We start from the raw sequence: 23,678 nt of genomic DNA on the forward strand, positions 1-23,678 counted from the left end.
TATGAAGACTTTGAACGGAAAGCAAGAGCATCCTCTTAAATATAGTGAAACTTGTACTACGTGTCACGTTTGTGTAATTTCTGCTGTAGTCTCCTCTGTATTTCCCAGAGCAACTCCATAGAGTGTTCTTTAACATAGAGTTTTTGTGATGATGTTACATGTCATAATTACTGGTATTAATGGTGTGATGGATACTCAGTGTGAGCTACTTGTGGTTGAGGAATAACCTCTTACCTTGTGTTCCATTAAGACATAGACTACCTGTATACAATACTGTATGAAATTTGCAACAGTTTACTCTGACTTAGGTTATTCTGAGGTTTGGATTCTTGATTGGCATTGCTGGCATCCATTCTTGTTTTCTGCTTTGTTACCACAAGACTGAAAGGTGACTAAGGATGTCAGTTTTTGAAAGGGATTCAAGGGGAGATCAAAGAACTGCAGATCCCTATGTGTGATGGATGAATTTCAGATTAACAGAAACTAGAACAGGAAGTAGAGTTGTTGAGCACCCAGACACGTAAGATTTCCCAGATTATTTTGAATGATGTTGCGATGTAAAAGATCCCTGAAAGAGTCGTCGAGCATGTGAACAAGGAGGAGATGCGATTATATACATAATTTTTCAAAAACTGTTTGGCAGGGTTAATCACTAACAGCTGTGGAACTAAGCATGGGATGGAGGATTGTGTCTGCGTTTGCCTGGAGAAACTGGTTAGAAGGCAGGAAATGGAAAGTACAAATAAATGTTGCTGGAGGCCATAGAGGCCCTGTGCTTGGGGATTTATGCTCTAAATGATGCAAATAAATTATTTAAAATTTGAATAGTGGTATGATCAACTTTGCTGCCAGCATGGAGGTTTGGCGTAGGGAACTGAGGCCAGACTGAAAAATCTTATGAGACTGAGTGATTATCTCCCCCTTTATTTCTCAGCTAAATGTAAAACGATGCGTATAGGGGCTGGAGAGAAAGAAATTCCAGCTTCACACTTACCATGAAAAGGAGTGATGTGACTTAATGCCAGATGGGAATGAGAGCCTGTGTTTATAATAGTTCCTTGGAAATGTTGCTGTACTTCTCAATAGCAGACAAAAAGCAAATATTCATTATTTTCGGGAAGGAAAACAAAACAGGTGAGGTTCTTACGGTAGTGTGTGGAACTAAGGTGCCTCTGCATCTTGCACACTTCGTGTAGTTCTTGTCTCTCTGCTTCAAAATGGATACAGTAAAACTGGCCAGAGTTGCAGGGGTAAGCTGAAGATGATTGTTAGCTTGATGCCTGAATAGGTTCTTTACAGAGATGATCTGGGAGGTTCTAGTGTTCTGAATACCACTGGACCAGTCAAAACTGTGAGTACCAGTTTCTCTTGAGACCATGACACTCAAAGTCAAAAACACTGATTCATCAACTTGGAAAGAAAACATTTGTCTGTCTTGTACAAATTTGAGTGATCTGAATGATGCTGTGATTCTCGATTCAATGATCTTCAGTTAATGAACAGTTTTATATAAAAATTTGTAGGTTGATTTCTGGATAATGGATAATCTCAGAGGAACTTCTATACTGCCTGTAATCGGGCTTTTACTGCATTTGTCATGCTGTGGTTTTGCCTGTCAAGAGAGGATTGCTTAAGTGATCTTGAAGTTATAATAGCTATTAATTGGTCAATTTAAGTGCTTTGTAAACACTAAGGAATTTGTGGGTGCTAATGACATGGCTTTTCTCTCCCCTTCTAGTATTATATTTGCATCTTCTTTTTCGTACATTACAGATTCATGACACTAAAATAAATGATACGGTATTATTGCCTAATCAGGTGTCAGAATCTTTTAGTGCAAATACCAAAAGCAATGTGTGAGCTGACTTTGAATGACAGGCAGTAGGAGTGAGGCCTCTAGCATCTTGAGAGGGACGTCTGTGCCTAGCTTGATGTCAGTTTGACGTGAGTGCTTCCCAATTTCTGTGCCTGTGTGTATACTTTTACTGTGGTTCAGACTTATTGTCTGGGCGTGTGTTAACTGAGCCATGGGAAATTTGGAAGGAGTTTACGTTCAAAGGGATTATACCTGTGTAGATTGGACAGGGATCTGTTGATGGTTGTGGGGAGACAGGGACTTTGTTTTGCATGTCTCAGCAGGCAGTTTAGGTGCAGACTGAAAGGTTTGGGATTACTGCATGCTGTTTTACACTAAACCCTGAGCTCCCTAAGAGAAGAGAGACACTTCTATGCAAAGTAGCGCTGCTAAGGCATCTGGCTGAGCCAGCACTGGCTTTTTTCCTCACATTTTCTGAGAGTGTGGTGGGGCTGATTAAAATAAGAGAACTACGATCTTGTAAATCGTAGTGAAAATTTTTCTTGCCCTGATACAATCAGTTTCTAAAAGGATTAGTACAGGTCTGTTAATTGCATTAGCATAGTTTGTCCACTTAGAGACCATTTCTCAAACTTGTGGAAATCACATCTGAAGTTCTGTGCATTTTCTTGGAGTTTTGTTTGTATTAATATTTTAATACCGGTTTTAAGATGCATTATAAAAAAAAGATATGTATAATGTGGACACAGCTGCATGGCTGTTTTTGGACAAGTTTGATTACATTTTTTTTTTTTGTCTGGGGCAGTGTCTTTTGGAATCTGATTTCTTCCTGTGACTTGCTTTGATCTGTTTAGGAAACTAATAGTATTTGATTTTTTTAAACTGCGTTCACTTTATGTTTGGGTAGCTGCTGAATTTCTTCTGTATACAGACAAGCAAGGAATTTGAAAGCCTTTAACAAATCTATGAAAGTATTGTTTAGTGGCTGATGTATTCAACAGATACTTCTGGGTCAAAAAGACTTTGTGTTTCAGGCATAGTTTGCTTACTAAGTGGTGGAAACATCTGTTAAAAAGAGTTGAGAATTTTGTGGAGCAAATAATTTTGTACTGCTTGGTTCATTATGCTTTGTGAAGAATGAAGCTTTTAACATTTCTTATGGTAGAGGCTGTATGACAGTGTATCTTTGTCAAGTAGGTGTTGCTAATAAAAAATTTATTATGCCTTTTGTGAAATTGTTTAGTCATACTTGGATGCACCAGTGTAAATTAATCCCCTTTATGCTTCAGATATTGGTTGATATTTTTTTCTTTTCATTAGTGTCTTAGACATTAATCAGTATTTTTTACCAATTCCTTATGCTTAAATTCTTAAGTGTCCATGCATATATTTAAGGAAAAGAAAGAAAGAATAAAAAAGTGATCTAATGCAACGCATTAGACTGTAGCTCAAGTCAAATAGACTTGAGGTTGTTTCCAGATTTATTCCTGCTGTCTAATCTGATTTCTGTAACAGGCAGAAAAAGTGGCAAAGTAATTATCTGTGTGTGGGATGGCTGTGAAAGATGAAGTCTCAAATAAGGGGTAAAATATTGTTTTTGTACAAAGTAGTTTTATAATGTAATCGAATCCTTTTTTTTCCCGTCTCTTAGATGATGAAGCATGCTTGGGACAATTATAGGCAATATGGATGGGGACATAATGAGCTCAAACCAATTGCCCGGAAAGGACATTCCACCAACATATTTGGTAGGCTATATTTTCTGGTTTGTTTTGGTTTTTGTTTGTTTTTTTTAAAAAATATTTTTATCAATGCTGTCCTCTTTCAAAGTCTACCCAGACTTCCTAGCAAATTCTGTTTTAATATAAGTATTTTGAAGTTTGGATGGCAAAAGCATATCGGTTGTTTCAATGGTACTTCAATGAATTATTTGACCATTGTTTTGGGAGTGATATGTTCTTATTGTTGCAAAAGCTAAACTGTGTCTATACGCAGTGTGGAATTGTGCATACACGTGTATATGTAAAAGTCAAAGTTATAGTGCAGTGATGACATTTTGGGATGCAATTGATGTAAACTTGTTTTCTTTAGAAACAGCAGCATCTTATCAACATCGTTGTGTTTAATTTCATGAGATTGTTGTGCACAATGTGGAACTAGCAGGTTCCAAAAACCCGCTAGTATCAAGGTGAAATGTAAAGTAGCTTTTAAAAAAGGCTTCTGGGTAAGGTGAAAGTTATAATTGTTATTGATATGACTTTTGAATCCTGTACCTGTTGACTAGAATGAAAGAAAAAAAAAAACCCAAATTCAAAATACAGAAGCTTGAGGCTGGAGGCAAGTTTTTAAGAAATTCAAGGGATAGCATGAAAATGTGAGCAACAGAGTGTGAGTACGAGTATTAAATGGCTTTTAGGATAGTAAGAAATGTGAGGAAGCTAAAGATCAAGAAACTGAATAACCTTGTGTTACGTATGTGTGATGAGACTAGATGGCTTTTATTCCTTAAAATATCAGCAGCCATACTGCTTTTTTGGTGTAAATGCACTGGAACAGCATGAGTAGAACAGTGATCAGAAAGTGACAAACATTTTATTTGTACTCGGACCAGGAAAGAATCCATTTTTTAATCCCTAGTTCTGTAGGACTGATGGTTCAAAACGCCTGGTTGTAACTGTTGAGTACTGAGGTTCTCTATGTTCATCCTCTGATGAGGAGCAAAATAGTTAACCATGCTACAATGCTAGTGATTAAGGTTATGTCTGAGTTGGTCTGGAATGCACGATGCCTAAGATTACTGAGCCATGGAGTCCATGCATTTGTTTAGAAACACATGGGAAAGCTGCTCTAAGACTGGGTACAGTTTTTGGAATTCAGTTCAGAGTTTCATACTGTGTTCATCCACTCTCTAGTACAAATGTATTATAACCAGTTTTTACATCAAGAATGAGTGTGAATACACTGTGTGTAGCTTAAGTATGTTAGTATTGTTTAGAATGGTTTGTTTGAAATTAAGATTTTATTGGCTTTTACTGTAAGGCAATTGGCTAATGACTTTGATGTTGATTCTTGTTGTAATTGGTATTTGTTCTATTTATCTTGTTTTAGTGCTTGAATTTTTCTTGTGGATGATATCAGTACAGGTTAGGTTTGTCTAAGTGTCTTAGTTCCTGTGCTTACTGCCTGAACCCAGAATAAATTATTTTGACATAAATTTTTGTTTTCATTCGTAGGGAAAATTAAACTCCCAGGGGAAACTTATTCAAAAAGAAGAGTCAAAGAACTTATTTCAAAAGTATTGTAATACTTAAAGGTTTTTTTTTTTTCCTCTGTCTGATCCCCCAATCTCCACAACTTTCTTGAAACCATTCTTATATCTTACCAAATAAGCAAGTGATTTTCTTTATATCCAAACAGGTTTTCATAATTATTTTTTTTTTTTGCATGATAAGCTTCAGCCTTTGATAAATGCTGGACGGAGGGAAGTGAGGAGAACTCCACACTGCTCCTTTCCCCTTTTCCATGGAAGAAGCCTCTGACTTATATTTGCTGCAATACTTAGAAATGCCCACAAGTAAACCCTCTCCCACTCAAACCTGTAGTGCATAGAAGCCTAGGTAAATCAATAGGAGGATAATTTCAGCTTCTGCACAAGCTCTGTCATAAATAAGGACTGTTCACCTTGATTGCAATCAAACCCCTTGGAGCCTGACATTGATGGCTTTTGGTCCTGCACTGGAATCTGATTTCTTTGGTATGATGTGGAGGCTGAAACTTGTTTCACTTCTATTATTCATTTATAAAGAAAATAACTAGGTCAGGTGGAGTTGTGTCGTGGGATGGGAAGATGAGCAAGGTGACTCAGGAGAGAAGAACATCTGGTCTAGATGAGGAGTTTGAAGACTGAAATGGAAGAGTAAGATGCAGCCAGTACTGAGCATAGTGCAAGGAGAAAGTGTGAGGCTAAAGGGAAGACCAGAGCAACAGGCTTCTGCCATGACAGGAGGACATTTCTTAGGTTCCTGGAGAGTATTGTGTAGCATTCTTAGCTAACTTCTCTTTTGCTACCTTGTATGCTGGCACTGCATTCATTTTTACTGGAAAAATCTTTTCCTCTGATATAGTTTTGCTATCTCTAATTCATGGCTTTCCTCTGTACTTTTACCAGCTGATGAAATTGGGTCTCACAGTGAAAATGTTTAATTTTCATCTGTATGATCATGTAGTCTTTACCGTCGAATTTACATACAATTCTGTTTCTTAATTTGCCAAGTACAATTTGAGAGTAGCCTTAGTTTTGTAACCTAGACTCTCTGAAGTGAGGTTTTTCCTTTATATGGCAGGAAAACATTTTCCTAATATTTATTTTTAATATGACTGACGATATTTTGAAGCAGTTTAGGATTATAATTTTACTCTAATCTTTTATTTTCTTTCCATTCCTCCTCTGCTTACTTCTATGCCTGGAGGACTTCTACTTTTTTTTTTTTCTCCTTGGAATGCTTGTTCTTTGGAGCTTTGGCGTTGTTGTCTGAAAGAAATTGAATGCTTCCTCCACATTCAAGTTTCTGATTCTCTTACTCCAGCTGACTCTAACAACTGATCCTCCAAATGTTTGTCGTGTTAAAATCCAGATGCTGTATTTGTGTCACTTAAGTTTTAGCCAAATCATGTTACAATTGCCCTGCTGAAGGCAATTTCATGTGAAAAATGTTTGTGGAGTATGTTGTCTTCAGTGTATACTGCAAGTCTAAAATAGAATCAGCTATTGTTAATTTGCTGGGTGGTTGACGGGAAGGTGAGAGGCAGAAAGATTGGTCCTTGTACCAAAGACTGTCTGTATTGTAATTGTTAGTACTTTACCAATCTCTATTACCCATAATGTCACTATTCCCAGCAGTATTTGCCTTTATAGAAGTATTACATGATTATTTTTGAAATCTGATGCTATTTTTAATAAAAAGCTGCTCAGCAAAGGTTTTTTTTATGTATCTTAAAGATGATTTGACCCAAACTATTTTCTGCCATTGTTGTAGTCTGTTGTAATTCCGTTTCAATTCACAGCATGTCTGAGATTTAGCAAGGTGATGGTATCACTGGTTGACACCACAGTGCTTTGCATGAATCTTTGGGAAATCATGTTTACTGATAACTCTCAAATGAGGTAAAGATAATTCTATTTAGAAGGCAAATAAGCCATTAATCTTACCTATTGGACTCCCCTTTCTGTCTAAAGCAGCGTATAGCTACGTACCAAGAGGTACATCAGTGTTCCTAACACTGCAAGATCTAGCAGGATCAGAGAAGAGGAGAGGCAATGGCCTGCTCCGCTCTCAAGTCTTAGCTTTAAGTCATTAAAAAAACAAGGAAAGGTGATAAGCTTTAAAGCAAGATGCTCTGTGCTTTGCTAAAGCGTGCCAGCAAGATCTCTTGTGGGCTTCCCCAATTATTGATTTGACTTTAATAACAAAACCTGCTGTGGTTGCTTTGGTTGTTCTGCAGCTAGAAATTCTTGCCATTCTTTTTGAGCTGTCTGACCTGATGATTGTGAAGTGTAAAGGAGAGCCTGCTAAAAATGTTGTCTGTCAAACTGTAGTTGGGCAGTAGTTAAAAATCTTCAGTAGTACCTTTTCAACAGCTGGGGTGCAGCACTAGTAGCATGGCTCTTCTTTGGGAAAGTATGTATGGAAATTGGTGGGCTTTTAGAGGTATTTACATTCATATATCATCTAAAACACACCTTTGAAGGTTTTGTGTAGGTGAAACAGGGTGAACTTACTCCTGTTGTTGGGAAAGCTGCCTGTCCTGGAAAGGACTGGTTATCTCAGGATTTGTTATTTATTCCTGTTCTATAAGACAAAGGCAAGGAGAACATATAGCAAAGAGGGGTAATTTCTCTTCCCAGTTTAAAATCTTATTTGCAGCTCTGCTGGTGGTTGTAGCAGCTGAGCTAAAAAAAAAGAGTTAACTTTTTGTTGAGCTGCTTAAATTGCTTGTATAATTATTACAGAGGTGGGGTTGTATGGGATCTGGGTCAAGTTCTCATTAGAACACAAAGAATGAAGAGAAAAGGCTGATGGAAAATGATGCAAGTAAGATAATGAGCAAGCATGAGAGCTTACTACAGAAGGTTTACTGTATTTAATGAAAACCAGAGTAGTTCATGCTATTGTCAGATTCTCTTGCTGGAAAGAAATCTGTTTGGATTTGCTTTTGAGGATCAGAGTACCCATCTGAAGCACACTGTTTTTAAAGATGATTTGTCCCTGCACTTGTTTGGTGACTGCTTGACAAACAGCTTATGGAAACACAATTGAAATTACTCAGTCTAGGTATGCTTCAATGTTTTAAACTATGTAGTTGGGGCATCTTTTACTTCAATATCTTATGAACTAATTACTGCCGCGTAAGCTTTGGGGATGCTTTATTGAGAGCTAAATTAAGCAATTTGTACTGGTGGGTTTGTATTTGTCTTCAATTTTTATTTTTCTTTATTAGAGAATCTGAATGACTTTGAGGAAGAAAATAAAGAACAACTGTCACAATCCTTGGGCAACTGAGAACATTGTCCTCAGCAAAACTAGAATTCTGGGCTGTCCTCTTACCTGATGTTTTCTGAAACCTCTAATTTGTGTAGGTGTGGGGGGGTTGTTTGTTTGTTTGTTTTGTCATGTGAACAATATAAGAATAAAGTGGAAATGTGCAGTTTGTTGATATGAAGTACATGGCAAAGTACTGATACAAACTCTTGCAAAACTGTAAACTTCCAGTGTTACTAGCAGTGCATTTCTGAACTTTGCTTTTAGATGTATTCTGTCTAGAGGTGAGCTGCATTATGTGAAGATGATCTGAGACTCTATATATACATAGACATATAAATGTCTAGATACGTTTTGAAGGGTGTGAAGATGTCCTTCCTAAGTAATAATGCTGTGGATGTCTTAAATTGTAGATGCTTGCATACAGACATGCCCATTCTCATGCACTTTATTACTACTTTGTGTTTTGTGATGCTAGAGCTGTCTCCCATCTATAGTGCTTTCATGCCTATTGCACATGCTATGCAAATAATTAGTTTATTCAGAGTTGTCTGCCATCTCTGTCTTGGGATGTTGACTTTTGGGAGGGAGAGAAAATTGTCAGTGAAGTCACATGTGGTTGGATTTATCATAGGATCACTAGGTTGGAGAATACTTTTTAGATTATCAAGCTCAACTGTACCTGATATAACTGATACCACCTAGCAGACCCTCAAGGCTGCAGTGTAGTGCCATATCTCTTCCGTAACATGAAAACAAGTAAAGCTCTTTTCTCTTTCATGAGGGATTTTTGTTTGACATGTTCAGTGTCACTAACATAGTGTGTTCCTGCTTCATATGTATGGAAAATGAAATTTTGAGATGTATGTTGGATAACCAGCAAGTTGTTCTCAACTCAAGGATACATTTGGGGCATCTAGTGATCTGTAGGGTTGTTTTAAACTTGTCAGTGGCCTGCTTGATTTTTACCACATTGTTGAATGTGTCCTGTTGCCTTGCTGTACAGCCCATCTCAGCCTTTTGCCACCGATAAATCACGATGATCTCAGAGAAAGTTACTGAGTTAGCTGCCGACTGCCCACTGCTGCAGCGTGGGAAGCTCCTGCTGCAGATCTTTGTGTTGCTAAGCAATAGAGATCTGACAGGGCATTTCTCTGCTGTGCAGAGAGCAGGAGCAGCGATGCTCCCTAGCTGTGCAGAGAAAATGCATTTGTCAGGCTGCAAGGGCGAGAGGCTGTTGCAAGAAGGAGCTGAGTCAGGGAAAGGAGGCTGTTTTTCCATTACTTCTGGCAAGTGCAGTATAGCTTGGGAGAGTAATGTGATTTCTTTGTCCAGTTCGTGATCTAGAAAGCAAGAGGTGGAATATTTCTCGCAAGTGCTACAAGAGAATATTTTAATAGCTGCTTTTTTTTTTCAATTGCCCTGGGAAGTAGTCATTATTTTATAAGGCGTTTTCGTCATCTGTCATCTTAACAGTTACTGGGCTGCCTGAGCTGCTTTGACACTATCATGCGCTGTCATCTGATGAGTTGTCATTTACTTCTGAAGTTCATATAATTGAGTGTGAAGGGTGTCAGGTTTCCTGGGTCTTTTGCTCTTGTGGGTTTTTTTAGCTGCCAAATAACCTGCAAATTTATAAACATTATGGAGACAAACCAGTTTTACTGGGAAGAAACTAATTATATACCCTGCAGTAAAGACTGAGGGGGGTGACCTTTTGAAAATATGGCTAAAAGTTTCTGATGTCTTCTCATTGTAAAAGTCTAATAAAGAGACAAGAGAAACAATTTGTGCTCAACATCCTTTTTCTGTGCATGTTTTCAGCCTCTGAGAATCCGTCTGGAGAATAAAGGAGAACAAAAAAGGAATATGAAGTATATATGTAAAATATGTTCTTGACTTCATGTTGTCTTAATGAAAGAAACTATTGGGTGAGCAGTAATTTTTCTCTTAACTCTATGCTCACAAGTAATCTACCCATCATTTCCTTTTTCTGTGGCAAATGAAAGAGGGAAGAGAAACCATTCACACTAACTAGTGAAGAGAAGTAATTTCATGATGTAAATTCCTGTTGAATCTCTGTATTTCAGGTTATATTCAGTTTTGAAGTAAGTTAAAGTCTTAGACCTTTGCAGCTATGTCCTCTGCAGTGTCAGTAATGAGTGCCTACAATGAGACAATGTTGACTATTATATGTACATTGAATGTGTATTTTTGGCCAGTAACAAAAATGTTGGGAAGATAATATTTTAAGCACATAACTCTTGGGTATTGCTGGCTGAACTTAAAACAATGCTCTGGTAAAAGAAGAAACCTTCCTTCGAGTCAGATGAAAGATTGAACTTGATCATTACTCATTCCCCAAAAATTCCTCACAGCAGGTACCTATGGAAAAAAATATAAGGGCAGGGCAGGAAAAGCCTGTAGTAAGTGAGCATTTCACCAAGCACCCTTCAGGCTTAGAAAGGTTTGTGCAGTATGAGTAAATCTGTCGTCAGAGACAGCAAGTTCTATTTCATTGCTTTTAGTTTGGTTTTCCGTGGTTTTGTCCAGTCTGCTTTTGAATCTGCAAACTTAATGGGTTATGGTGAGTGCTCTAATGAGTGGCTCCATAGTTTGATTCCATAGTGCTTAGAAGACTTTAGTTTTGAAGTCTGTTCACTGTCCTAGGTGACTAGTCATAGTACTGGAAAAAAACAACCTATTATTCGTGTTTTCCTTGGCCATTCATGAGTTTGTAGAACTGCATATGCCTTCAGTTCTGTGCCCATCATGCATGAAGAATCTTAGTTTATTAAGTAATTTCTTATACATACATTTTTTTGTGCACTTCATCTTATCTCCTTTCTTTGTATCTTTCAAGTTGTTTTTTCTTAGAGAAGAATAATAAAACTTTGTTCTGTTTTCTGTTTTGTTCTCTGTTCCTTAGTAATTATATTTTGCATCTTTTAGACTCCTTAGGCGGTATAGAAACTCACTATAAGGTGGCTTTTCTGCAATAGCATTCCTTTACTAAATCTTCATCCACTGGGTACAGTATTTCTGAATTATTTATAAATATGGTTTATAAATGTTTCCAAATTATTCCATAAGTAAGCATGTGCCCAAGGAGTCATGTCTCAGTGGTTTCCCCTCAACAATGATAATTGGTTGTTTACATTTATCTGGTTTCTAATTTTTTAAACAATTGCTCATCTGCATGAGAACAACTTTCACTCATGCTGTAGCAGGTTAGTTTTCTTAAGAGCCTTTGTTAGGGATGTTCTCACATACCTTCTGTGTGTATTTTCTGTTCATATGCAAGTTCACTTCTTAAAAAGACTGAAATGTTGATACTAAGGTAAGATTTCCCTTTACTAAAATTCTGACTTTTCCTCAATTAATCTAATTTTAAATTAGATCCTCTGATTGATATTGCTAATTGGGAAAACAGTGTTTTCTAAACACTGGTTTGCTTCACTGAAATAGATGTCATGTTTATTCAGAATATAGTTGTTCTCTAGAACTTGCAAATGTGTGCAGGCAGGATGCAGTCTGGCTGTGCACTCAGTCTTAACTGTTTTACAGTACTGGTGCCATAGATAAAGGCAACTGTGGTTAGCTAAGAATTTATTTTTGCATTTTGTTGCTATTTTATCCAACTGTCAGGTGTGCCTATGCATATCAGGAAAATTCATCATGACCAGCTGTCTTCTGTTCTTATTTTAATAATTCAGTATTTGCACTGAATTATTCTCGCCCAGTTTGTACTAGCTCCTGTGCAACACTTTAGGTCAGTTGTTCTCAGTTGCTTTTTTACACGTTTCTGAACTGATGAAGTTCAATCTTATGACAGTACTCAGAAAATTGAAAATTCTACCGTTAGAGATGCACAGATGCAAACTGGTATTAGATAAACACACCTCATTTCTGTAAGGTGCCTTGTAGAATTGTAAAGTAAATGCGTACATCAAATGATACTGAAGAAAATACATCATATTAGAGTTCAGGGTTCAGGAATTAGAATTTTTATTCTAATAGCATCCTCTCCTCCTTTTCACTCACAAGCCAGATGTTTTGCTCAGAGGAAAAAATAGATTTGCCTCCCACTGGGAATCTTTGTACTTCTGTCTGTTTGTATTTGGGAATTATTTAGGTTGCGGGGATGCTATTCCTGAATTTAAACTTACTTCTTATGATTTGGAATTCAGAACAGAGGAAGGAAATGAAATTAAGGCTATACAGTCTATTTTGGACTGTGTTAAAATACGAAGTAAGCAGGCATGACATGAAAATAAGGATTAGCATACTGAGCTGCAAAACTAAATACAGTCAGGACAACTACATAGATATGTGTATCCAGTGGGAAGCAGGTGCAAGTGTGCTTCACTGTCATCTGAAGCCAGCTATGAGGCAGCTGTAATTCAGAAGCAATTCAACAACATGAGTGCAACTCTGCGCTTGTGCCCAATACACTGTATTGTTCACTCAGGTTTCACACTGTTCTGATGAAGTTTTATGGATGCCACACAGAAATCAGCTCCTCTTCAGCTGTCTTAAAGAAAATTTAGAATGTGATTTGGACCAATACGCATGGAAGTGGCGTAAGCTTTTATGTAAAGGTGGAAAAGCTTATGTGATATGATGGCTGTTAGAGGTGTGGGCTTTTGTGATGGTTTGCTTTCTACCTAGCGGATAAAGTAGTTTAGCTTACAGTTAACTGTAAGAAACTGTATCCTTGTTATCTTGGAAGAGCAGTACTTAGCTTACTTCATACATAAGATTTCTGCATTCAGGTCACACAACCATACTCCAGTCCAGATAACATCCTGCTCTCTTATTTACTGTCAAATGTTAATCTTGCTGTACTTGCTGCTGGTTTTAACTGATTGCTGGCTGTATTTAGGCTCTGCATACTTCTGAGCCGTCGTTCACAGGTACTCTTTCCTTCAGCCCTCCACTTCCTGATTTCTCGAAATGGGATTGATCCAGATCTGTGGTTTTAGTTAGTTTTGATTGACTGCTTCACGTGTGTAGTGGATATTCATCACCATTCAGCACTCGCACATTTTTTCTTGCCTCCCTTCTGATGCACTTCTGTCCTCTCCTTTGTACTCAATTTAGTGCCATCTCTTCTCACTCATCTCTTTTCCACTCTGAAGCTCATCTTAATCTTTGTCTCCTGACATTGTGGCCTTTCAGTTATCACTAGGTCTTAACCTTCCACTAACTCAGATCACAGTTCAAGCATTAATCTTAATTATGGTCTGCACAGAGTCCACTCTTTCCTCCTCCTTTCTGCAGTGATTCAGTTCTGTGCTTATGCTTAAAAACAATATATGAGGAGGGCAGGGGAAACATGAGACAATTGGAAAAAAAAAAGAAAATTGAAACAGCCTAGTATTAATAATCTGTGCTCTTTAAAGATTTAGTTTTGAGAAGAGTCAGGCTTTGTACTACAGAGACTGTTCAGCTCTTGCTTGCATGACTTCTGGGTTAAGATGAAGGGCCTTGTTGGATTTAGAGACCAAAGTGGAGCAGTCAAGTGAAGAGCAGTGAGGAAGGTTTACTGTAGTATAAATTCTTAGACAGAGTTTTTAAATTTGGGTCTTAAGAACATACCTATTTAGAGCAGCAGTTTGTTGATTAATAACATTTACCTGCAGGTCCACTTTTAAATAAATTCAAAGAACAAAGACTGACATGCTCTGAAATGCTTCACTCCCATTACTTCATCATTTATAAAATTAAGGAAAGCATTAGAATTGATTATTTAAGGTTATTTATATGCTGAAATACTTTACTGTCTAGTACAAAAGATTAGGAGTTTTATGTTGTTTGTTACCAGCAATTTAACAGAACTAAGCAATCAACATGCTTAGCTTTTTGTTCAGCTTTTTTTAATTAGTTTAAAATGTTAAGGGTGGCTGGTTTCTTCATGAATACTTAAAGGCTTATTCATTCCTTTTTATGGCTGAGCTGAAATACTACATTTCAGTTTTGTATGAAATGTATGGTTTCATTGACTGATTTTGCCGCACTTGTTTTCACTGTGGAATTAAACTCCGTTGTTCAAAAGTTTAATTCATTTTCTTAAACGTTATCTTGTTCTGTGTGAGTCATTAAGATATTTTACAAGAGGGATGCTTGAGTATTGGCAGCTTTATTGCTAGAACCTCAGTAGAGATACAGAAAACTGGGTTGATAATTGTTGCCTTTTAATTTTCATGTTACGTATTTTTTCTACCAGGTCTGTAATTATCTATTGTCTATCACATTAAGAAATTCTGGTGCTACAGTCTCAAAACTTGAGTTCTTTGAATGTTTTGAGTAGAAATTGCTATACTTTCCCCAGATCAATACAGGCCTGCCCAGTCTGCATATTTCAGCCATCCTGGAGCTGGCCAGGCAGGAATATCAATAACAAGAATATTTATTCTTTAAGACCATAATAACTCTGTATTTAATGTCAGGCTGAGTTTATCAAGGAGGCATTTTTGCTCTGTTGCTAGGGAATAAAACACCTGCATATGTGAAAAATAACTAATCCTTTGGTTTCAAAGCTGCACCCTAGTGCTTCCAAGCTCTAGATCTCCTCTTTTGTTTCTTGAATCACTGTGACCAAATAGGGAGGTTCTGCTCTATGCTTGGGCGCACCCCAGTTGTCAGGTTGCTCTGGCAGTAGTGCTGAACCGTTCTGAAGTTCTGATCACCTGCCAGAGTGGACATTTAACTGAAGTATTAAGTTAAATTAATTCTTGAGACTTCAGTCCTCTTGGTTTCCATGTTCAAATTGATCCTTACCCCCCACCCCCCAATGAAACACACCAGTAATCACAGAATCACTAGGTTGGAAAAGACCCACAGGATTGAGTTCAATCAAAGACATTCTGCATCAGATTCTGCTTCCAGTAAAGGTCTGTCCAGGCCCTGAAAAAAAAATGAAGAACTTGATATGGGTGGTTATGAGACCAATACTATCTCTGGCACACAAGGTCTGTTTGTATCTTACGGTTCTGTCCATCAGTAGGATCATCCCTCTAGTTCTGTTGTTTTGAAAGTGAAAGCCATTTCCTTACACCAAGATCTCTGGTCTTTACATATAACTAACTGTGGGTTCCAGCTTTCTAATGCTTATGAAGAGAAGTTGGCTTTCTGGGTTGTAAAGTAACTTATTTTCATAGCGGGGATGCCTTGACATGGAGATCCTTGCTATTTGTATGATATAGAGGCATTTGCCTTCAGTAACAGCCCAAACTGTTTTACTGTATCCAAGTGCTTGTTTTTTTTTGCAAGCAATCTTGCTGATTTCCTTTAGCTTTCATTAAAACATCGCTGGTGGTGGTATCCACAGACTGTCCTCGTAAACCAGAATAAGAGTGATTGTTAGATTCCTCTGCTTTTTTTTTCAGTGGTTTAGGAAATATTAAAACACGGCCTTGATTGTGAAGGAACTGATGGGCATCCCACTTCTGCGTTTTTGATCTGCTATCTTTTCTGCTTAATAATGAAACATTTCCTTCTCAGGCACTGTGTAAGGTAGAGAAAGGTAAGAATGATTACATCCCCCTATTAGGCCTATTGTGTCTGACTTTTCTTGGAGGCAGAGAGGCCTCATGGTAATTTTTCTGCTTAGGCTTGTTTTCCTTTACTTTGTAGCAGTCCTGATCTGACCTAGTGTGCATTTTGGTAATGAGAGATCTATTTGAATAGACCGTAACAAATGTCAGGTTTGCTCTTTCACTAAGTGGTCTCTGGATAGGTGCCAAGTGTGTTGTATGACGTTAACACACTTTTAAAACAAGAGTGTTAAAACACAGGCAGATAGAGGGTGAAAGGGGAAGAAGGAAAATTCTGTCCCCAGAATGACAGGGATGTGAGAACAGGAGGAGAGAAAGCAAGGAAACCCATGGATGGAGATGAGGGTAGTTTAATAAGTGAAGGTGAGAGGGGGGAAGTAATGCAAAGACAAGTGCTTGCTGTGCATCACAAGCAGACTGAAGCTCAGCTGATCCTTGAGGAATGGCTACCTGCCAGACTAATGCACTCACACTCAGCTTTTATCATGGAGCATGGAAGAGGTTTTTGGGAGAAACAGAGGTTTGTGAGGTGTGTACCTGTTGAAGAGTAGATATGGGTGATGAGTCAAAGTTTCTGTGAAGCACCAGCATGATGATTGTTTTTTGACTCGACATGCTTGATTTCAGTTCACTGGTATAGAGATTTAATTGGTTATCTTGTTCCTTGTTTACATAACGTATCTATGTCTTAAGTTTTCAGTCTGCTCTGATCATAATTGATCTGTGCTAGTACATGTTTTCTCTAGTACCTCATGCTCATAATCTCTTATGCTTCCACGTAATAAATACACTACGCAACCCTGTAGCTGGTATTAGATTTTCTAAAGATCTAGACTTATCCTTACAGTATAATGGAAGTGGGCTATTTATTTTCTTCATATTCCTTTTGTCATGGAACGCACATCAGTGATCTCTCTCCCTGTACTTCAATAGTCTCTTGTGAGACTTTAAAATGGTATAAATAAACCACTTTTTATCTAGTGCTTCAGCAGATTACAAGAATTTTTTTAGACCCTGCTGTTTGTCATATGATTTGCTAGATGTTTCATACTGTAGATTTATGTGCTATCAGGTGAAGGAATGGTCTAATCTCAGGAAACTGAAATATACCTAAATACAAATCTGACTTAGTGTTTTGCAGTCCTTTGGAATAATACTCTTGCTTAATGAGAACATGCACGATTTGTTTAATAGTTCAGCTATTTCACTGCTAAATTCCTTCCATTAGCTCATGATGGATGTTCTGTTTTATTTAGAAGAATGAGCATTGCATTCATTAGGCAAACTTCATTAAATTTGGAGCTCAATCAACTAGAACTATAATTATATGGAGACGAAACTTCCTAATCTGACATTCGTTAAACTGAGCCTGTTTAGAATCAGTTATTATCTTATGCAACACGACCAACTGAGCTTTTGTGTTGAGCAGAGGCAGACCCTGAGAGGAATGCCTTCAGCTAGGAGATGTGTTATTCTCTGTTATAATTTAATTGCTTTATAGCCTTTTTCACCACAATGACACATCTGCTCTCTCTATATTTGGAGCAATAATAGATGAGTCTGGTTGAGGAGGTTGTAAGCTGTATGTACTCTTCTGAACTATTACATCATTGTTTAGATTTTCAAATTGGAGCTTCTGCAGTTTAAGTCCATGAAGAATATCCTCTTGTCCTTTAAGGCAAAATGTATGGATCTTATCATAGCTGTGAAAAGAAGGAAAGATACTCTATTGTGAATGGAAAATTATTTCTCTGACTTTCAGGAGGGGAAAGCTGCCTAACCATTGTAGTGCGTGTTCCTTGTAGCACCACATGTGACTCTAATGCAGGCCAGTGATCACTTTGAACACTTGCTGTATCTTTGTGCTTTAGATTTCAGTGGCTGCCTTGCTCGTAGTCCAGTGCATTTTAAGATGCAGGAAGACGGCTATGACAGCATCATAGCCTAGTCTGGTCAGCTTGAGAACCTCTGCAGATAAAGAAGAGGTCAGAGCAAGCTGTTACTTAGAAACAAATTAAGAATGACATCCCTTCCACATAGAATTATAGAATGGTTTGGATTGGAAGGGACCTTAAAGATCACCCAGTTCCAACACCCCTGCCATGGGTAGGGACACCTTCTACTGGATCAGGTTGCTCAAAGCCTCATCCAGTCTGACCTTGAACACCTCCAGGAATGGGGCAGCCGTGACTTCTCTGGGCATCTGGTTCCAGTGCTTCACCACCTTCACAGGAAAATATTTCTTCCTCATCTAAATCTCCTTTCTTTCACCTTAAAGCTGTTCCCCTTTGTCCTATCCCTGCACTCTCTTATGAAAAGCACGCCCTCCCCACCCCCCTAGCTTTCCCACAGTCTTCTTGGAAAGAAGCTGAGAGCAATTAATTAATTTTACTCTCTATCCCAGCTTTAAAAAGCAAAGATTGTTTTTCTGAGTCTTCATCAAGGAAGAAGTGATTTGTGTGCAGTTAGAGTTAGTTACCAAATGTTTAAGAAGAAAAAAAGGAAAGAAACCAAATTTGGTTAAAATAGCCTACTTATTCAGTTTTTCTTGTTTCTTATGAATAATTTATTATGCGTTGGGATATTATAAATGCTCTCCTTAGGAGGCCATAGTAAGAAATAGTTGAGCTCTCACATGGAGCCTATAAGCTGTAACCATACTAATCTGCATCTCAGAAATGGGCTCCTGTCACTGTTTAGGGAAGAAGCATGTATGAGCAGAAGGGGCTTTGCTCAGTAATGTTTTGTTGGATGTGTGTGGGTGTATGAATGATAGACATAAAAGATGAGAAAGGGGCAAAAAGGCAGCAGGAAATGGAGCTTGGACAAACTACTGGAGTGTGGCCCAGTGTAGCTTAGAGTATGAAGCTATGCTTTTAACTGTTAGGGGTAAAAAGTGCTGTGCGAGTCTGTTTTGCTTTGTCAGACTGCATTTATTTTTGTGGCTACAAACCACGCTGAAGGATGATGTGTGAAATAGGTTGTCGGTCAGTCCCAACTGGGGACTACTCGTTTAGGTGAGATTTCTGTGTGGTTGAAGACTTACTTTAAAATGCTGTGAGGATTAAAGCAAATTTCTTGTTGGTATTCAGTGAAGTCATATTGTTCAGTCACTGTGGGATGCATTAGGAAGCTATCAACGTTTTTTTCTTGATTCTGGAGTGAGCTCTGTTGCAGAAGTTTTTACAGTTTTTGCTCTCTGCTTTATCTGGATGTATCTATTTGATTTATGAAACAGCAGAAATAATCATAGGTTTTTATGGTTCTATGTAGAGAGCTCCATAGAAAAAGTTGTTTAAATTTGTATTTTTGAAGATATTTTATGGAAGACAGAAGGCAGGTATTCTTGTACCCAATGTAATACTATCATCCCTTGTGGGCATATGAATGTACTTCTGTGATCTAGAAAACTGGGTGATTTTACAGGAGGGATGTCTAAACTTTTTTCTGGGGTGGGGCGACACAATGGCACACTAATCCATCCACATGCAATATATTGTCCTTACCTCGTGCCATTTACAGAATGAGAGCTTAGTGATATATGATTATCACTATATTTACCTTTGAAGGTTTTTATTTTCTGAAACTGTTACAAGAGGAGTTTTCAGGATTTCTCAAGGCTATGAATTCTTATTTGTCTAAACACCTTGTGTATTTGAAAACGTTACCAATGTAGTTTAAATAAAGGAACAACAGTGCTGTAACACATTCTACCATTAGGTCAGAAATACCTTGTCAGCTAATACTGAAGTTAGTCCTTGTGTAATGGTCTGTTTTGCATATTTTTGAAGTGATTAATTGGTTAACTCACGTTATGCTGATGAAAAAGTAGGAAGTTAAGTGCATGCTGTAGCTCTGCTCAAAGACACCTACACTCCAACAGGAGCAATGGAATTTGTCACTTGGTTGAAGGTGTTAGACATTACCTACACACTGTGGTGGATGCATTTCCTGAGTTACAGGTATGCCTGGTTGCCAGTTTGTCAAAGGATATGTCTTTTTAATGAATCTTGCGAAATTACGTATGTCATGATCTGTACTCGAGTATTTTTAATAAACACCACTGGCTTAAGGCTTTCCATATCTAGTTTAAATTACTTAAAACAGATGCGCATTTATTTTTGAAGAAATTAGTTGGTGATTACTTTGTCATAGAGACTGTTTAATTTTCATTATTTGGGGAAAGAAATCTCTGAAAATGGAATAGAGCTTGAATGTAAGTACCAGTCATCTAGGTGTTTAAAAGAAATACAGTGTGGGTGATGCCTTCATTCAGTTGTTGTTATGCTTGAAGGGAAAAAAAATATTTTCTAACATGTAAAAATCAGAAATGAATTAATAGAAACAACCAAGCAGGAGCACAGTGCTGTAGAAATTCCATTATGGATGAAAAGTTCTTTAAAAAAAAGAAAATGAGCTTCATTTGTTAGGAGACTACTGTCATTAAAATGCTAATATCAGAATCATAGTATGGTTTGAGTTGGAAGGGACATTAAAGATCATCTAATTCCACCCCACTGTCATAGAAGAGACCTTAAAGCTCATTCAGTTCCAACCCCCCCGCCATGGGCAGGGACAACTTCCACTGGATCAGGCTGCTCAAGGCCCCATCCAACCTGACCTTGAACACCTCCAGGGATGGGGCAGCCACAACTTGCTTGGACAGCCAATTCCAGTGCCTCACCACCCTCGTTGTGAAGAATTTCCTCCTAATGTTTACTTTAAATCTAAATCTATATCTATATCTATCTTCCTCTCACCAATTTATAGCTGTTGCCCCTAGTCCTGTCACTACATGACTTTGTAAACAGTCCCTCCTCAGTGTTCTTGTAGCCCCTTCTGGTACTGGAAGGTCGCTATAAGGTCTCCTTGGAGTCTTCTCTACTCCAGGCTGAGCAACCCCATCTCTCCCAGCCTGTCCTCGTATGGGAGGTGCTCCAGCCCTCTGATCACCCTTGTAGCCCTCCTCTGGACCCGTTCTAACAGCTCTGTATCCACCTTATGTTAAGGATTCCAGAACTGGACACAATACTCCAGGTGAGGTCTCATGAGAGGGATAGAGGGGCAGAATCACCTCCCCCAGCCTGCTGGCCACGCTTCTTTGAATGCAGCCCAGGATATCGTTGGCCTTCTGGGCTGCGAGCGCACATTGCTGGCTTGTGTCGAGCTTCTCACCAGTCAGCACCCCAAAGTCCTTCTCCACACGGTTGCTCTCAATCACATCATCCCCCATTCTGTATTGAAACTGCAGATTGTCCTGACCCTGGTGTAGGACCTTGTACTTCGCCTTGTTGACCCTTGTGAGGCTCACATAGTTCCACTTCTCCAGCTTGTCCATGTCCCTCTGGATGACATTCCGTCCTTCTGGTGTGACAACTGCACCACTCAGCTTAATGTCCTCTGCAGACTTGCTGAGGGGGCACTCAATCTTGCTGTCTGTCACTGATGAAGATACTAAATAGCACTAGTCCCGTAATCGTGTAGTCATCGTACTGTTTTTTAGGATACAGGTATGGACAGTGAAATTGGGCTACTTTCTTAGTGTGTAGGAAGTTTTATACACTCCATGAAAATAAAAAAAAAGGCATGGTAATTCTTGATTTCCTGTAGAAACAAAGACCTCTGCCTAAGGGTAACAGCTTAGGTTGGGATGGCCAAAGGTGGTAAAGGCTGATATGGTCAGTGACTTCCCCCCCCACCTCTTCCCGCCACCTCTTCATCCTGTCTCCCTTGTTCAAACCGATGAGTCACTCATCAATCAACTCTAAATTGCTGCTATTTCAAGTGAATGGTGTTTTAGGGTGAAGCAGTATTGATTTTTATCTGGCTTTAAATGCTCCACTTTAAATGGGAGGATTGAGGAATCCATTAGCACCTCCCAGAGTGGGTCCCTCTTGAGGCTGCATCTTTATCAGTTTAGCTAAGCCAGGACATCCTTACTCATTAGTCCATGCTTTCAGTGACGAGGTATCTTCCATAACTGCAAAACTTTGGACGTTTCAGCAGTAAATGTTGGGAAATGCAAGGCATTACTGCAAATACAGATTGCTTTACCTTAAATATGCTTTTTTTTTTTTAACATTATGTCCTAGAATCCATAATAGCTTTTTGAAGCTGAATGTCTCCCTGTGCTTTTTTTAATGTCAAAGTACAGTTGCTGATGTTCAAGTTAGGAAAGCAAATGGGAGAGGTTTGGGGGTTTTTTTACTCCTATCTGTAGTCTTCTTTTCTCCTCAGAAGCCAAACTGCGCCAGAGGACTGATACATGGAAAGAGAATTGTGATCCTCTTATGCAGCTACTAATTCCTTGCTCGTTTTGATTATTCTTTATGCTTTCATCTTTGTCGTAACTTTGCTTTGGTACTGCTTGGATTATTTTCTCATGCTTGTGATGCTTAAGAAAAGTAATTAAATAATCAATTGTAATAGAAATCCTTCTTTTTGCATGTAGGAAACTCACAACTGGGTGCTACCATAGTAGACGCATTGGATACGCTTTATATCATGGGGCTTCACGATGAATTCAGAGAAGGGCAAGAGTGGATTGACAAAAATCTTGATTTCAGTGTGGTGAGTATCAATTGCCCTAGTATTTCTCTAGTCCTTTTCACAGTGTTCTTCTTGCGGGGGAGACAGAAGAGGTATTTCAACTGGAACTTAAAAACCTGATGGCTCAAAGTATCAGAACTTCAGGTGTGAGCTTTAGTGAAGTTCGCTGTGTCAGTAACTTTATGTTGGAAAAAAAATCCCACGTTAACTGTTTCACACTTTAATTATAAGTAAAGATACATCTCTATATTGTATTTTCAAAATAGAAATCATAACTGAGTAATGAAAGAAAGGGAAGGTGGTCAGTGAGAAGCAACAGGGCCTCAGAAATAAAGGCAGAAAGATGAGTCTTTTCTAGCTAATAGCTGAAAGTAACTGTGAAAGACTACTTCCTCTCAAACTACGGTGTATAAATTACTTAACAGTGCTACCTCTTTTTCCACGTCCTTAAGATATTTTAACATGAAGTATGCCACTTGAGTTATCTTAGTTTGTCTGCAGGCTCTCAATCTATCACAAGAACTTCCCAGTTTATCATACAGCATCTGGCATTGTTCATGTGTGCAGAGTTTGGAAACATTAAATGGAAGAAATTGCCCTACTTTATCCTTATTGAGTAGTGTTTAGTTTTGGGACGGTTGCAGACTCTGTGACGGAATTTGTATTTCAGTCCTTGGGCTTGACCTATGACTCCAAAAATAGATTTTCATTTAGTAATGCACAAATTGAATAGTAGATACGCTGTCTGAATTGAGCAGGTGCTTACTATTGTTTTTATATTATGTGTTTCAGAAATTATTTTTTGGGTTTTTTTTTTTTATTTTGTTTTATACATTGATTCTCTGGAAATCTGTAAAGAAGTTCTACTCTGCTTTTTTTCAGTTAGTGCCAGATAATTATTCAGCCTAAAACTGAAAACCGTAAATATATCAGAGGCAGTGTAGACATAAGAGTACCATTATGAGAGTGAACTAAATTACTTCCATAACTTCAGTCTGATCTGAAGCAATCTCAATATAAACTAATCTTAGGATTTGGGTGGAAGAAATTTGCATAACCCAGTGGGGTTCAATTACAGCTTCCTACATATCAAAAAAACATTTCTCAAGGTTAATGAGTTGTCTTATATATACACCAGACTTGACTAATTTCCTTATATGGTTTGACGTTTATTTATAAATACACAAGCAAAGGTACAGTGTAGAGGATTTCTAT

At 38.2% G+C, this 23,678-nt stretch overlaps 1 protein-coding gene across 1 annotated transcript in view; it reads left to right on the top strand.

Moving 5' to 3' along the window:
• MAN1A2 (mannosidase alpha class 1A member 2) overlaps positions 1-23,678 on the top strand; it is a 127,677-nt gene that overhangs the window by 35,390 nt on the left and 68,609 nt on the right. The window contains exons 3-4 of the mRNA XM_069866321.1: positions 3,468-3,564; positions 22,366-22,484. Of these exons, the coding sequence (XP_069722422.1) occupies positions 3,468-3,564; positions 22,366-22,484 (216 nt within the window). The remainder of the gene's footprint in view (positions 1-3,467; positions 3,565-22,365; positions 22,485-23,678) is intronic.

Source organism: Phaenicophaeus curvirostris, chromosome 1 (genome assembly GCF_032191515.1).
Source record: "Phaenicophaeus curvirostris isolate KB17595 chromosome 1, BPBGC_Pcur_1.0, whole genome shotgun sequence".
Taxonomy (NCBI): Eukaryota; Metazoa; Chordata; class Aves; order Cuculiformes; family Cuculidae; genus Phaenicophaeus; species Phaenicophaeus curvirostris.